The sequence below is a fragment of the Rhipicephalus microplus genome, chromosome 6 (genome assembly GCF_043290135.1).
Source record: "Rhipicephalus microplus isolate Deutch F79 chromosome 6, USDA_Rmic, whole genome shotgun sequence".
Classification (NCBI taxonomy): domain Eukaryota; kingdom Metazoa; phylum Arthropoda; class Arachnida; order Ixodida; family Ixodidae; genus Rhipicephalus; species Rhipicephalus microplus.
Genome location: NC_134705.1, coordinates 66,914,328 through 66,932,103, shown reverse-complemented (window position 1 = coordinate 66,932,103; position 17,776 = coordinate 66,914,328). Strand labels below are relative to the sequence as shown.

Sequence of the window (17,776 nt, the reverse complement as noted above, 5' to 3'; positions counted from 1 at the left end):
TTCAACTAGCGCGTCATCCTGGCTGCATGTAGGCACTTAAACTTGTGCCACATTGAACTTGTATCTCTTATGAGGTTTACGATACCTACCACCCTTTCACTAATGTTGTAGTACTCCTCTATACTACCAGCTATATTTTTGTGGAAACACCGTAGTAGACCTTTTTATAACTAACCTCACTCTTAGTTATAATGTAACCGGAATTTTCCCACTACATGCCAGCAATCATCTGCCTATATTTTTACTGTGTAAATTCAGTTACAAGGAAGTGAACAGAGCTACACCGGAAAAGTCAGAAATAGATACAAGGAAGGGTTGCGTAGTACCGGTACGTCCGGTCATGATTAGACTTCGTCAGTGACCATCTCTCATCACACAAAAATGAACTGCTCATTAGGTTCTATTTCATCTTGATCCTGAACCTTTGCTAGTACACCCTGTATGCAAGATACAAACTAGGTCTCAATGAACAAATAATGCTTTTCTTAGCGAGATTTGAAACAAAAACATCGATGTATGCTACGAGTACCAATGAACTCTGGCAGGTACCTTTTTCAAGAAGCACATACGCTGAGCAACGCGTTCGATGTTTTCTTCCTGCATTGTTATATATCTACTGACAAGAAGAAATTGATGTTGCTTACATCAGAAAAGAAGCTATTCACGATTGGTTTGCAGTAAAGTAACGGCATCAGGCGCTTCATAAGCTGCCGATTAAGCACAGATAATAATGAATCATTTCATGTGCAATTTGTCAAATGTTTTTCTTGTTTTAAAGATATACTTGTATTTCTTGTTTACATATGCAGCGATTGTACCAGTATTGCTTAATTTCTACATGGTAATAGATCTATGTACTTCCTATCGTATTCAATACGCTCCACAGATGTCTGTGTATGAGACTGTCTTTGTTGTATGCCAGATAAAAGTGCCCAAATCTTCGTCTAGGAGAAATCGTCATTTTCATCTGGGCCTTTCTCCATTTCATAGGCAAAATAATTCAAATCAAAATGCATTCAGCACCTATTAGGTTTGTCTACAAATGAAAAAAAATTAATATATGTCTACGTATTCGGCTCTGAAAACATGTGAAAGACGTAAACCTATCAACGGCTCATTTCCAGTTTACCACTGCTTGCGGTGCAGTTATAGATCGTCCTTATATGCAGGGATATTAGCATCGAAGGGACACTGATTGGCTGGCCAAAAAGATCATTAGAGATAAAATAATGAACACAGCAGTAGCGTCAGCTGTCCAGCTGCATCTATTGGAAAACAACAAGGATATTGTTTCGGTCCTGGTTTTGGTGCACTCATATTTGTCTTCTTGCTTTCCTTTGCACAAATGTAAAGATAATTGAGCATTTATCATAAACCATAGAGTATTATTGCAATTTTTCTCGTTGTATAACATGCGCTGTAGTTCGTCTTTATGGTGCACAAGGCCTATATAACGTAATGGTTCCTTTTCTGATTTTAAATTATATCGTCTGTGTCAGAATAAAACACTTACATGACGTGCACCAGAAGAACCAATATGGCGAGCGTTCTGCTCTTGAAGCTGTAAAGAAGATAGTACAATGAGCGAGACTAATAAATACGGGCAAACACAGGGTCATAAACAAAGGCTTATTTAAAGATTTTTTTCACAGTTTGAGTAGCACTTTGAAGTCGCCAGTATCTTACAAAAGTGTCCCAACAACGATAAGTGGAAAATTTAATTTCCACAAAGCACGAGAAACAATATTGCATACCATACTACTAGCAGCAGTTCGGATGAATACTACTCGACCTGGCAACCTAATCTCTTCAACGGGACGTACAAATTAGTGAAGATAAGTACGATGTAACTGAACCGATTGGCACTTTAAATGGAAAGAATCAAAACCATGCCATTCGGAATGCAGGCGAATGTTTCGTCAGAGCGCCTTTTATGTCATTAACCTCCCTGCCTTTCTTTGAATCTTTATCTCTCTCTCTCTCTTTCGTGCCATTCTACTGTTATTTGAATTGCACCATACCGGCATCATCCGAGTCCGAGTGACTCGGAGTTTATTAATTTTTATATAAAGACGTCTGCACAGTATGAATTTCTTGCTATGTTTTCATATCTTTTTCTGTTGTTCAAATATTTCATCTGGAATTTTTTCATGTTACTTGCGCTATTTATTTTACAGGGATCCTTGGCAAGATCAGAGTAAACCATTTACCAACCCAATGTGATGCAAGCCTATTTGCTCTCTGATAATGTGGTAGGAGATTCGATACATTTAGCGGAGTAGTACAAAATTGTTTCTGATATGTGTATCCGCTGCTAGGGCCTAAACTGTGTTTTAGGAACAGACGAACCCCTAACTGCGATGCCACTTCCTAGAATTTGTTAATTTATGTCAGAAGAGCATGGCCTGAATGCTTCTTCAAGCCAGAGTACTAGCACGTTTGCCGGAACGTCTCGTATTTAGAAGGGATATTGCTGAAAACTGGCTTATGTTTCGTCACCGTTATGAACTTTGCCCCGAAGCCACCGAAAAACAGAACGATCGCAATCCGAAATACGAAGTGGCGTTGCAACACCACGACGTAGGATCAGACGCCATCTAAGTTTTTGACACTTTCTGTTGCACGACGACAGAGAAGGATATATATGGGAGGCTCCTGCGAAAAATTCAAAGCTATTGCCAGCCTCAGACAATTAAGACTTTTGAGCGGTACTTGTTTCGGAAGCAGGTCTAGGCTGATGGCGAACCTCTTTAAGGCTTCTTGATGACGATTACAAGTAATTGTTTTTAGAACAATGCTTGTAATGTACTGGTAGGGTGGTGAGTGGTTTCTCAGAGCCCTCAACACACACTAAAAGGGCTACACCTTGTGGGAGGCCACTCTGAACACGCGCTAGAAAGGCAACCCCTTGCGGGAGCCCGTTGGCGTTACTCGCTCTCTCGATTTCATGCCGACTGGTTGTGCCCCAGCGATCTCCGACGGCAGCGTAGTTCTGGCCGACTGGGCTCGCCCTACGCCTTTTTATGACGTCGACAAGAGCTCTCGCCGAGTGGTGCCTCGTTCTCGGACTCCTGCGACCGTGTCCGTCTTTCCTATCTTCTCCTTACTTCCGTGTGTCCCTGCCCTTGCTCTCTCCTTCCACTCTCTCTATCTCTATACCTTTTAATCCTATCCTTTTAAACCCTTCTCTACCCCCCTCCCTCGTGAGCTACTGTTGAGGTGTCCTCTCCTGAAAGACAGTTACGGGGCTCACTTTTCTCTTCTTTTCCTTTAAAAATCAATCTCCCCCCCCCCCCCCTCATTGGCGTAGTGGCGTGGCCACGGCCCAGCCACGTTCAACCAAGACCCTTTAGGCCACCAGGTCAAAGCAGCCGAGCCTGGCTGCCTCCTGGTCCTAACGGGAAAGGCTACGTTTTTCGGCGCACCAACCCCGCATAGAAAAAGTCACAGCAGTATTGCAAAACGCATAATCAAAGACTAACTGAACTTGTTTCACCGTTTTGGGATGCGTTCTAACACCGTGCCACACATTGCTTAAAAACTAACGCAGTTTGTTCAATAACCACGTCAAGCAACCCACCTCCTCAGACAACCGCAAAAAGATAAGGTATGGCGTATTTTCAAGCCGAATCATATTTCTTACTTACTGAGCATGCGTGCAGCGTCACCGAAAGGCGCCGAACGAGAGCGTCGTCTACTCGCGGAGTGCACCGGCGAGCCATTTCGCTCAGCATGCGAAAACGTGCTAGCCGAACAGCGTCACGCTGGCTGTGTGCACATGGTTAGCTACAGACTGACTCTTTGGCGACCGGAAGCAGCAATCCTGCTCCGCAGATGTTGTCGCCCTCACTCTACACCACAATGCAAACACCTTTGTTCCACGAGATGCGCTATCTGTTTCGGCCGCCACGCATTCCGAGGGTCCTATTTTAATCCGAGAACACTTAACATGTTGGATACGCTTGCGAAACCAAAACTGAAATCGCACGGAAACGAACTGCTTGGCGTATTAACATCTGTACAGAAGCTCCACCCACGTAGCTTTGGCTGTGCTGCCTTAGAGAAACATACTATATAAAGAGTGGCCCCTCAAGCCCCTTCGCGGCCCAGCAAAATAGGGTCTGACGAACCACTAGATAACGCACCCATGCTCACTGCTACTCTTTTGTCACGGCATATACTAGCCGGCATATACTAGAAAACATAAGTTTGGCATCAAATTTTTTCAAAGAAGAAACTTCATTGATTTATGCAATTTTACACATCCGCTTTACAACGTATCCCACTGTGGACGTTTATTGCTTTACCAGAAAAATCAGCAGTTTGACAGGAAAAGGTTCTTTTTCTGCATTTATTTTGCAGAAAGGGTACAAATTCATGTGGTTTAGATGTACTGTAGATGTATTCCTTTCTAGCACAAATGGGTGTGTAGCCTAGTGGTGAAGACACTCGTTTTCGGAACATCAGTGTACGGGTTCATGTCCCAGCACTCATGGCGCTGAAAGCAGCGTAGTAGCTTGGCCGCGGGGCCTTACGGGAGTGTCCGCTCTTTGTGTAAGTATGTTTCTCTATGGTGCTGCCGCAAAATGTTGGGACCGAGTGTACTATCTTTATGAAGGAGATCAGGTGTATTTATGTAGCCTTTCTAAGCCTTGAAAGCACTGCGAAATCTTGAAAGCACTGCGAAATACCAACGTATACATTGCTCTCAAGCTTTACGACGTAAGCATAAAGCAAATAAACGCGTAGGATGTGAACTTACGGGCCACACAGCGCAGGAACACGACATAATTAGATCGAGGCGAAAAGAAACTGCACCCATATGTGCCGCCATGTTGATTTTTTGTATGGTAGCCGTCTTTCTGCTGTGGATTTTTGCCGGTCGTGTCGCCTGGTCAGTGTCCCCATTGCATCTGCTTCTCTTTTATTCGCGCACACGCTACGGGGGCGCTGAGCTAACGGCACTCGGCCGTTGTTGAGCAGTACTGCAGAAGGCTACGCTAAACATACGGCTTTGGTAAGAAAACGTCCCGGTTGTTCTTGCTGGATCTACATTGGAATGAGTAAACCAGCTGGGAAAAATCGTCTATAGTGATCATAGAACCATATCCCGCACATTCAAGGTGTACCAGCGAGAGGTTTAAAGCGTAAATGCGCTTACACTAGTGTTGGTGGGCTTTTACAAGCGGCTTCGTTGGCTGAGCAAGAGAGATTTTTTCCATTAACTTGCACATTTCTGTCTGTTGTGGTACTGTTGCACTGAAAGGTGAAATTACTTAAAGATACTGATGAGCCAGCCTGACCGATGTGGCGATCTGTATATATGACGCTCATCTTTACTGAGTTCTTGTGCAAAGTTCATTTTAAGGCGATGGTTTCACACCTGGGCTGCTAGTTTGTCGACAGTCATAGCATGTTACGGGGGTGAGAGAATGAATGAAAATAAATATATTTACAAAATATACAGGGAGAGTCAGAGGCAGCTGCCGCCAAGATGGAAGAACAGCAGCAATAACAACACGAGCACAGTCGCTTTCATCGTCTTCGTCGTCTATGATGCTCTTTCGTTGCCGATGTCGTGTAACGTACATTTATTGCGGTGTTTTCTTCTATTCTCTGAAATGGCAGATGTGATGTCCATTCCTGTTTTTGATTGCTTATTCAAGAAATGGCTTGCACTACCTCAAAGAGCACTCACTACAGCGTCAAGCTCAAACACACAACTCAGTGCAATGAAGAGATGTTGGGTGAGAAATACAAAATTTACAAATAGACTGCGGAAACATTGTAGCTTGTGACTTTGCTGCCCTTCTTTGCCTGCTCTATCAGACAAAAAGAAAATGCTTCCACTGTTTCGCAATGCATCCCTACTCACTAAAGATTAGGCAGAGCACTCTACTTAGAATCCCAGACTGTCACAGAACACTGGGATGCACAAGGATGCACTGTACTGTACTGCCTCTGAAAGCACTGAAAGGCACTAGGATTACTTCCCGGTGTGGCCTATCTATTAGTGAAGTAGGGAGCACTGGTGGCACCTCAGAAAAAAAATGGCAGATCCTACGTACAGTGGGAATCAATTATATGCGAAACACGAATGAGAAATGTTGATTTGTCACTTTAAAATGAGCACAACGTTACAAAGTGGAGGTAAATGCTGCCGTACAAGACTTCCATGTCATGATTATCATGTTTAGATGTGCCATTTACTTTCGTCATCTATTCACGTCACGTGATACCAAATTTAGTATATCTAGAGCTAGCGAAACGGCCGCGAAAACGCTGTGAGCATTGTTTGTTGTCAGGTTCTTACATGACAAGCGTGTCAGGATTATCATGTTTGCACCAGTCATATAGTTCGTCATCCATTGACGTTACGTAACACCTAATTTGGTATTTATGAAGCTAGTAAAACAGCCGCGAGTGCATCAGAGGAGCCCAATATATTCCAATGTAGAGTTGACGCGCGCGCACGCTGGGCACAGCGATGCTACGTTCGCAAAACGCGAGCACTCTATAGTCTGACGCCAGGCGCGACAAGCGTCCGTCAGCGCGGCCTGATGGCAAGCGGCGCGCAATGCGACATGCTGCGTTTTGCGCTGATGCGTTACGCAGACAACACAACGTCTCCCTCTTTTCGTGGCGGAGGGATGCCGGACGCGCTGAAACGCGCATGCGCCAAAGGAACGCAGTGCGGCGCGCGCCTGCAAGTATATGGCAGGACCGGCGCCTGGCGTGACAACGCCGGCGTGACGCGACGAAATGAACGCGGGCGAGTACGCGCACCAGTCACGTCGCAATGTATTGGCGCCTTGAGTGTGGCAGGGAGTCATGTTCTCACATGACACTCATCTCATGATTATCAACTTTGCACCTGTCACAGACCTTCGTCAACCATTGGCGTCACGTAATAACAAATTTCGCATATAGGAAGATAACAAAACGGCGGCGAGCGCATCATCACTGTGGCATGTAGTCATGTTGTTACATGACACGCATGTCGTGATTATCATGATTGTATGTGTCATTTACCTATGTCGTCCGTTCGCCTCGCGTAATGCCAAGTTAGGTACACGTGAAGCTGGCCAAACGGAGCCAGCGCATCATGAGCGTGGCATGTAGTCATGTTGTTACATGACACTCATCTCATGATTATTATGTGTGCATCAGTCCTGTGCCTTCGTCATCTATTCACGTACTGTAATATCAAATTTGGTATATGTTACGCTAGCGAAATGACCGCGAGCGTGGCATCATAAGCGTGACATGTAGTCGTGTTGTTACTTGACACGCATATCATTATTTCCATGTTAGGGTCTGTCACTTGTGTTCGCCATGCAATCTTGCCATATCATACCACTTTTGCAACATGACATGTCAACGAAACCACCGTAAGAGCTGCAGGACCATGAAATGTCAATCATAAAAACCATGACATACATTTCATGATTTTTGTGTTATGACTAGTCCAACATGTTCTTCATACAGTCATGTTATGCCATACCAAGTTAAGTTTGGTATCGACACCATTATCGAAACGGCCAGCAGAGCTAAAAGTCGTAGGCGGCTGGATAGATAGATAGATAGATAGATAGATAGATAGATAGATAGATAGATAGATAGATAGATAGATAGATAGATAGATAGATAGATAGATAGATAGATAGATAGATAGATAGATAGATAGATACGCTCAAAGTCTCCAAAGTTCGCTAAAATGCTTCGCATTTAAAAGGGGGCATGCTGCAATACTTAACATTACATCGGGAAATCCACGTTGAGCTTACAGAGATCACTCTATTCTGTGTGCAACGCTTATCCAGTTTTAGTGGAGAGACGGACGTACTCATTTGTATCAGAAACACATGTAAATGCTTTCTTCCAGTTCTCCATAACAAAGATTTGTATAATGTGCGTGAGCTTTCTTTCAAATATGTGATCAAATGTTGATAATTTAGCTTACATGCATGTGTCGAAAAAGCTTCACAGCTTTGTTAGTCTGATAATGAAACTTACCCTAGCAGCCAGTCCTTCTTCAGGCATGTACATTGATTGAAGCAAAAAGTCACCAGGAGCAATTGTCCGCTGTAGAAAAAGGTTCGTTATAAACGTCCAATCTCACTCGGAGTTTTCAACCACGGATTTGGGAGTTCAATAAGTACATATCAGCTCGCTTGTGTCAGTTATGACTGAAAGTAATTTTTTTCATACTTCAAGTGCTTATGACATTATTTTTAATTGAACATTTATCTTCTTCAAAAGAATTGTGGCATGTTGAGTACAGCTAATTGTGAGTTCCGCTACAGTGAAAAGCGGCTGTTAGTGGTCTAGTGACTAAGGTACTCGGCTGCTGACCAGCAGGTCGCGAGATTACATCCCGTCTGCGGCGGCTGCATTTCCGATGGGGGCGGAAATTTCGTAAGCCTGTGTGCTCAGATTTGGGTGCACGTCAAAGAACCCCAGGTGGTCGAAATTTCCGAAGACCTCCAATACGGCATCTCTCAAAATCATATGGTGGTTTTGGGACGTTAAAGCCCACATATCAATCAATCAAGAGCGGCTGTTGTATGCGGTGAATTAATGAGGACAGCAAATATGTTGTAGCAGATGACAGTATCTGAAGCTTTCAGTGCGTAGTTTAGAAGTGCGATGTTTTTTTAACAGAATTATTACAAACTGCTTAGCGAATCGTTGTGTGTGCCGTACACGAGTGCGGTTACGCTGTATTTTGTGGTAAAACGCGCCAAACGTAAATTGATATTCTGGGCTGCACATAAGAAACAATTTCACCATCGTCTGTTAGATTGTCTCAAGTACGAAATAATTGGAATATGCATTTATAAACGGGACGTTGAAGACAGGCTCTCCGAATTGGTATTTCGATAAGCATGTCATTTGGAGTACTATAAAGATAATCTGAAAATTTTTACCCTCTCTCCAAGCTACCCACGGGTGTTCCTACAACATAGTTTCCCTTAGGATGTAACACTTACCCGTCTATGACCAGGAATGGGGCTTGATCGCCGTGGAACCTGAAATATATAGCATGAGAATTAGAACGAGATGCTTACAGATTCCTAAACACAGTTGTACACATTGTTCCGCAGCAGTGTTTATAAAGTTGGAGTGAAAATTGCCTCATCATCAATATCATTGTCAATTTCCCCATTATCAAATATGGTCACTGCAGGAAGAGGTAGTTTTTGTGCAGCCTGTCGTGTCAGCGGAAAGCGATGAGATCCAACATTCAGAAAAGTGTATCGAGACTTGCTGTTAAGGTGACACAGCTTCCCATTCCTCCAGCTTCTTTTAATATTGAGGAGCAAAATACAGCTTGGGTAGCTGTCAACCGCGGCCATTACACATGGGGTGGTGTGATCGCATGCACATTCAGTGGACAGACTTGGCTGCCTCATTTTATCTATTCAGTCACGTTTGTCCTAAGCGCTCACGTGCCATTACGTGTGGGTGGACGATCCCTTGCACGGAATGGTTATCCTGACGCCCTCTGAATCGGCCACGATAACATGAGGGCAATCTTGGAGCCAAGACAGGCAACAATTTGTCGATTCGTTGAGGAAGGCGCGGGTGCAAATCCTTGTTTTCAGCAGACGCGTGTTGTTCTAAGCTATCGAGATTCCCGAGGCCAACAAACCTACGAGGCTTACGGACCGCTTAATGGGAGACAAGCAGCTGTCAGTGCACCATCGATAGCATTAAGTGGCAAGTAGATTAGCTAACTGCACCGTTAAATTGCTGCGATGTATAGGGCCGGGTGCATGCGCCCTTTCAATCTCCGTTACCTTTCTTAGACATGTAGCACCGTATTTATTCTTGTTTGCACAAATAAACTCATATATTGGCAATTCAGTGCTCTTTTTTGTGATTGCATTGTTCTCCTTATTTTTCGCGCTGTTTAGCATAGATGAAGCCATACCAACGAGCTCAAACCCGTACACTACCAAATATCAATTCGAACTTCATTTACAACGTGATGCTTACAGCGAAGGCTACTGCTAAAACCTGTCAACAGACCAATCTATTTGTTGTTTGTCAAACACATTTATTTTCACTAACCGATTATTTATTATCTACTTCTTAGTGGAAGTTTTCAAAATTTCGAACTACAGTGAACGAGAACGTCTGGAAAGTTCGGCTGGGGTGTGTTTACTTCTTCAGAAAGTGTAATGCTGTATTTTAAGAAGTACGCTGCCCTATGCAATAGAAGTGGGCAAGCGGGAATAGTACAAGAAAAAAAAGCACGCTCAGCTCTTGCAAAGCTAACAGCAAAGTTATCTTGGTGCTCATAACTTGTATGTACCGACGCTTCATGCAAAGCGTGATGCCAGGCTTTTTGGATTGATGTGTCTTTTTTTTTTCTACAGACAGTGGACTTCAACCGTGACTTCAAGCTTCTGTGAAAATGTTCGCACGTACGGCGGGTGGACGCAGGGGCAACAGACGCTGAAGATCGTGATGAGATAATTTGTTAGAAGAAGGTAAGGGTGGGGTCATGCTATTATTGTAGCATATAATAGATGAAAAAATAGAGCTTTTTTATTCGATTCTTCTTTTGGTTGATTTTCCATCTCTTAGAAATCTTTCCCCATCACAGTTTATCATGGCTCGGTCCTGTCCCTTTTTCTTTTCTAATTGACATTGCCATGTCTCGTGTCAATTTTTCGTAACGATATTGCTATGATGGAGGCTGAGGCTCTATTATTTTTCTAACAATAAAAAAGTCAATGCGATGAGGGCCTGCTAACCATCGGTAGGTTAGCAGATCCTCTATGCGTGGAGTTGGTTGTTTGTACAAGTCAGGGTTTTTTTTTTCGCATGAAAGTTCGCGGCTATACGCAGTTTGATCGAGTAGGTATCTGCATCACTCCTATGCCATTGCTGTAGCTGTGAAGGACATTCGGTAGTGGCACAACGTGTTTAATTTGAATGAATGGTCATCTACTCGCACCGCACAGCGACTGAACTTTGTCGTAGTTCGTCGCCATACGAAATATGTCATTGTCTTTGCCCTTTACGAATAGGACACGGTGTCTTAAAAATGCAGCAGCAATATAGGCTTCACCATTGGTGTTCACCATCGCTGCAGAGGGGACGAATTGGTACCGTCTTCACCCAATTCTTCTCATCAGTTTTCATATTTAAGGTCCCGGCGTCCAAGTATAACACCACCGGGCTCCAGTATATCTACACCGCCAACAATCGCGATTACGTTACGCTCATTTGACTGACAAAAAAATATCACAGCATAATGATGTAGTTGGTGATGATGAGTTGGTCGAAGCGTCCGTCTTTCTATCTATCCATGTGCCTATCTGTCTGTCCGTCTGTCTCTGTGTGTCTGTGTGTACATCGGTCCGTTCATCTGTCTGCCTGTATTTCTGTTTGTCTGTCTGTCCATTCATCCGTCCGTCCATCTGTCTGTCTGCCTGTCCGCGCGTCCGTCTGTCTGTCCATGTACCTTTCTGTTTGTGTGTCTGTCTGTACAACTGTCCATGTGTGCGTCCAACCACCCATCCGTCCATGTGTCCGTCCGCTCGTGCTTGCGCCCATGCGTCCATCCATGCGTTCATGCGTCGGTCCATGTGTCTGTCTGTGTGTCTGCCTTTTTGTTTGTCTGGTGACGAGCATGAGCCACCGAGGCCCTTCACGCTTGTGCGCATGCTTGTGCTTTATAGCGCCCACACAGCTCCTTTTGATGGACAATCAGTACGTGTTTGAAAATGTACAATGGGTAACTTTGTGTAATTTAGACAATTTATTGCTCATATCACGCGATCACCGTAAGCTGATGTGCGTAAATTTTAACAGCTCGAAGCATTGAAAAGATCCACCCTGGTCAGTATTTGAGAATAAGAATAAAATACAGCAACCTTTAGCATCAAAAATGATAACGAGCAGAATCAGCATGTCCGATTGTGTCTTTTCTATTCTCTAAATAAAGGGTACTTGTTGAGTACGCTGGATGCTGTTAGGTTCACTGTACTAGCATTGAATTTACTGTATCGTAAATAAGTTTCAATTTTAAATCCTATGTAAGGCATAAAACTTTTAAGTTGAACCTAAGACGACTACTTCCATTTTAAAAAAGAGAATTAATCAAGAGTTTACAACATAAAAAGTTGTTCGGCAAGATCGTCTTTGAAGAAAACCAACAATGTCGTTCGTTACTGGTGCCATTAGGATACACTAAGAAGTCGTCAATTCCGCTTTAACTGATTGGGAACAAGATGTACGAAATAACCCGAGACTGAATGGTTCAGTACATATAGAAAACACTTAATAGGTGTAACACATTGTCTTTTGCTTCATACAATCGTGAATTTCCGACTTATTAGGCATAAAAAGAATATAAATGCCATTACTTTTGTAATTTACTACCCAAAGTGGCCCTGAAATACTCTTTTGAGTAACTCTGAAAGTAATTCTCTGGACGATCCTATTGCCTCACGAATTGAACACCGGGTGATTCCACGAGAGATCAACATGGGTCCAAAAGTTGATATTCTAGATTTCATTGAGTATTTTACAATTCGTGTACCTCTCACCAGGTAGCCCGAAAGTCAACTTCGTTTTATGATTAACGGCATAACTTACGAGATAAAAAATATCAAACTTCACCAACACATAGGCACCAATTTCGTCACCTGTCATTTTCGAAAATTCCAGATGCTATAAAAAGACAAATATTTTTGTTTCAAGGAAGATATTTTTACCTGAAATGCATGTCTAATGAAGAAAGAATTCATACGGTTTCAAGTTTGTAGACCTTATGAAAAAAGCTTTTAAAAATGTCTAATTTTGCGACAGTTTAAAATAAGTTACGTATTCCCCACTTTTTTTTCTCCGAAAGTAATGCAAGCAGCGTTTTCAAACTAGACATGTTTTAAGAATATAGTGTGTTCATTAGGTACATAAATTATTGCTGCCGTAGGGCAAATGTAAAGTTTTATATATTGCCTCAAAATTCTCATATTGGCAAAAGTGTACTCCTCTGAAATTTGAATAACAAAAAACCCCCATCTTCCATTTTTCTTAAAATCTCGTAAATAGACAACCGAAAGCCATCATACAGTAATATAGAAAAACATGTTGCATTATTTTGTTTTTAGCGACAATACTCGTGGTACAAATCAGAGCTTTTCGAGAATGCGCTGATAAGTTGAGAAATCTAGAAATCGGAACGAAAAAGCGGCAATGAGCTTCAAACGCTAATAAACGGGACCGCAATTGGTGAAAAAAGGCTGTTTTAGCACTGTGACAAATACGTACCTATGAAGGCGCATTTACCCTCTTGATAACACAGCTCTAATGGAGGAAATCTTCAACACTGTAACTTAGTTGCAAAACATCTGTCTGTATTTGCAGATAAACTCAAACATGAAAATGTTCCAACGCAAGTGTTGGGTCTTGCTAGAAAAAGCATATGCGCTTGAAGTACCCTCACTGGTATTTAGGTGGTTATTGCGTGAAACAAGAGATGCGCTCAAAATGGCTGCATCTTTTGCAGATCACATTTAGCAGTACGTGACGCTAACAAAACACGACCACGATCAGTGCCCTGAAATGTGCTTAGCCAAACATGCCAAGAACGTATGCCTGGAACTCGTGGCAACGATTTCCACTGGCTCTTCTTAAACTGACGGAATGTTTCTAGCTCGTCTGCATTTGCACACAGCAGCTTCACTTTCTTGAGGTTCGCGCTCATTCGCGCCATCATTTGGGATGCTGACATAATCACAAGTGAGCTTGCCGCTCTGAGGTTGTAGAGCGTAGCCTGATGCTTTCGTAGGCCACCAACGCCGTCGCAAGAGTTCTTGTCATGTCCTGTGGCCGAAAAAATTCACTTTATTGATATATGATCTTTCTGACATAACTCGAACAACTGGTACTTGTTTTTGAAGTGACTGCATGCACCATCAAAAACATAAGTAACATGCGTGTCAGGCTCAAGTTGTTCCTTCATATGGTTGTGGATTATTTGTAGAGCAAAACAGGCATGTGCAGCATCATGGCATGCGTCATCACTGATGACGGCAAAACTTTGAATCGATTGCTTCCTTGTGACGACACCTGAATATAGACACCTGTCTTTTGTGCCAGTGATACGACTGTACCTCATTCGTTAAAATGGCTGTCCAATTTTCGGCGAAATCAAAGTGAATAATGCAAGATTCATTTTCTTGGTTCTCTTTCGCCTGGCGTATTGCTCATTCTTGAATGTATCTTATGTAATCATGGGTAATCCACTTCACGAACCATAGACTTAGCTCTCGCAGAAAAGCACTTGCCTGGGCTGTTTTTTAACTAGATTGCCATTTTCCCATACTGCATAGGCTACCTCAATATCTTCAGGGATTCCTAAACATGCGGCTGTCAGAGCGTCCTCCTTAGCACAATAGTCACAATGGCCTAAAAAACAAACACTTGTAGGGGAGCTGCAAAGACATAGTTCTTTCAAGAAGTCCGCCGTGTAGGCACCATCGGTGATGCCTTGTAGGGCAGAAACATACTCCGTGGCATTATCACAGTATATACAAAGGCACACTTCTTGGTGTGGCGCAAAAAGAACCCACTTCGGCCTCAGTGAATAAAACTTTGAGAGCCCAGTAGACGTGTTCGGATTAGCTTCTCTAAAGAGACGGTAAGCCTCTCGCACCGAACGGGTCATAAACCTTTTTGAAACAAGCTCCTTTTTTCGTCAATGATAACAGATACTACATCTTTTTTCTTGGGACTCTGCCGAGAGCAGCTATACTCATCTTTCAGTAGTAAGCCATAGCTGCCTGGACGTCCATTGGGTTCAGCCGTGTCCTTTTTACCGCATTTGGTGCTAACCATATCCCGTGTTTTGCGCGCAGCGTCGCCATCTGTATATAATGTAAGCTGCCAAGTTTGGTATAAGTGCTTGGAGTTTTCGGTGCTCTATATTGCTCGGCAACAGTGTCAACAAAGGCATGCGCTCTTGATACGAAGAACACGCTTCATAGGCTTGCTTGAAGTTCTTGAACGACTGGGCACACACACTGCTTTTTAAATCTGATGGTTGAAAGTGGCGGTTACACACGTTACGGTGGCATTTCACGGTTAATGCCGAATTGCTGCTAAGTTGTCTTGGCTCTGCAAGAACTTTGCTATTTTGCGCATGCAGCTTCTCCAGTCGCATATGTGACAATGCTTCGGGCGTGTTTAGGCACCGTTCTTGACTTCTGCCTTTTCCTTCTTTCGGGAAAAACTCATCAGCTGTTTCAGCTGAGAAGCCATTAGACAAAAAGAGCATATCTCTGAGGCATCTGAAGCAGTTCTGGCAGACGTGGTTGTTGTTATGTGCATGGCGCCAGCTTTCGGCAAAAGCTTCTGGAGGGCAAACAGGCCGATGTCTTCGACCTGGCGGAAGTTTTTTTGATAAGGTATTTTCTTTTTATGCAACATGAGGTAATCTGAACATAAAACTCAATCCCGGCTGAAGTTGTCAGCTATGCCCACGCTCCTTGAGGCTCAAATTACTGGCAATGCAACTATGCGTGAAACCAGCAGCCCGAAAGTAATCTATCTGTCGTCTTTTCCTATGTCTCTCACTTTTAATGAGAGCAGACGTAAAACAGCGTGCGTAAGTATCCACAGTGCGCCCTTATGAAAAAGAATTTTGAGAGTCTAATGTGCAGCTAATCCACACCTAATGAGTCACTAGATTGACATTAGACCTGCAAAGCCTAATGTCTCTTAGCATCAGGTGTGCAATAGAGACTCAGATGACAACATGCACCAAGATTTCTGATGATCAAAGTACGCAGACTTTCCACTGCGTGTCCTAATGTCAAAACACATCACAATAAAAAAAAATTTCGTTAATCTTTTAGAGCCAACAAAAACTCGATTTCTTACTACTAAATGTAATAATCACGGGAATTCTAGATCACCAGACCACTATATGATAATGAAGAACGCCGTAGCGGAGTGCTTCAGAAGTTTCGACGATCTATAATTTCTTAATGTGCAGCTAAGACTAATTCAATTACTTGCTGATCTCGACATTCACGTACATGTTGTCTTTCGGAAATCTAAAGCACTAAACAGTTTGTATTTCCATAGATTTTTCGGCCATGTTTCAGTAAATATAACATCGACATGAAGGGAATGTCTTCGTACACATGCTTATGTGTAAATCAGCAAGACCATAAGAGCAATAATAATAATAATAATAATAATAATAATAATAATAATAATAATAATAATAATAATAATAATAATAATAATAATAATAATAATAATAATAATAATAATAATAATAATAATAATAATAATAATAATAATAATATAATAATAATAATAATAATAATAATAATAGTAATATTAATAATAATAATAATAATAATAATAATAATAATAATAATAATAATAATAATAATAATAATAATAATAATAATAATAATAATAATAATAATAATAATAAAAAAAATCCAGGGTCTCTTATGCATTAATTCGCGTAAGACAACTCGAAGGCGACAGCCATCTCCTTCTTTTTTTCCATCAGTTGATGTGTTCGTACTGCCGCCCTTCGAAAACTTTCTGCAACTAATGTGGTTATGCATTGCCTCCATGGTAATGACACCCTTTTGCGTAGCCAATCAGCCAGCCAGCCTTTGGACAAGCTATGATGGGATTGTGTGCGATGTAATGACTTTATCTTGTGGCGCTATAATGACACGTCATCTCGTGGTGATTACTTTTTGCATGCATCTATCGTTCCCTACATTGCAGGATGCGAGACGCTGCCAACGGTCAAATTTTACTTTTAATGAAGCATCTAAGGCTTGCGATTTCATTAGTAATCAATGATTTATTATTTACTTATTCTTGTAGCGTGCCCAGAAATAATTATAAGGTTGAACATGTGCATCTAAAAAACAAGAACAATAACGATTATTATTATTATTATTATTATTATTATTATTATTATTATTATTATTATTATTATTATTATTATTATTGATGATGATGATGATGATGATGATGGTGTTGATGATGATGATGATGAGATATTTGTGACAGAAGTGCGATGTGGAGGCAAACTTTACTGGGGCAATCAGGGGTGCTTTCCACCACCTTGCGCGCATAAATTTTGAATATGTATTTAAATCTAACAAGCATAGCGTCGATCACTTACGCTGAAGCGGTACCCCGAACAGTTGTATAGACGTGCCAATTTACCACTTGCATGGAGGGGGATGGTTCCATTAGCCGATCAGTGGACACCGATGATTGATTGAATTGTGGGCTTTATCGTCCCAAAACCACGTTATTATTGCGAGAGACGCCGTAGGTGAGGGCTCCGGAAATTTCGACCACCTGGGTTTCTTTAACCAAAACTGAGCGCACGGGCCTACAACATTTCCGCCTCCTTCGAAATTGAAGCCGCCGCAGCCGGGATTCGATCCCGCGACCTGCGGGTTTGCAGCCGAGCACCTTAGCCTCTAGACCACCAGGGTGGGTCTCAGTGGACACCGAGGGCAGCACAGGAGATAAACTCATCGTATCGTTGTAGTGAGCATATGAAAGCGTATTTAAGTATCAGTCATACTTTCACAACACAAATATGGCTGGGAGCGGCAGCTGCCAAATGTGTGCCCCTCTCTCCCCTCCCTGCCACTGGTAGGTGGTGGAGAGTGAAGGCGTGATGGAGAGGAAGAGATAAGTCTTAATGCGCATTCATGCCTCTCACCCCACCACTGTTTTGCTGTTACAACGCTAGCTGTTA

The 17,776-nt window shown here is 42.4% G+C and overlaps 1 protein-coding gene across 9 annotated transcripts in view; it reads right to left on the bottom strand.

Annotated features, from left to right (window-relative positions):
- Positions 1–17,776, bottom strand: part of LOC142764790 (uncharacterized) — a 318,584-nt gene that overhangs the window by 12,355 nt on the left and 288,453 nt on the right. For all 9 annotated transcript variants that reach the window (XM_075865312.1, XM_075865316.1, XM_075865317.1 and 6 more), the window contains 3 exons: positions 8,994–9,032; positions 8,017–8,085; positions 1,514–1,561 (listed from right to left, as the gene is read on the bottom strand). In XM_075865312.1, coding sequence (XP_075721427.1) covers positions 1,514–1,561; positions 8,017–8,085; positions 8,994–9,032 — 156 coding nt within the window. The remainder of the gene's footprint in view (positions 1–1,513; positions 1,562–8,016; positions 8,086–8,993; positions 9,033–17,776) is intronic.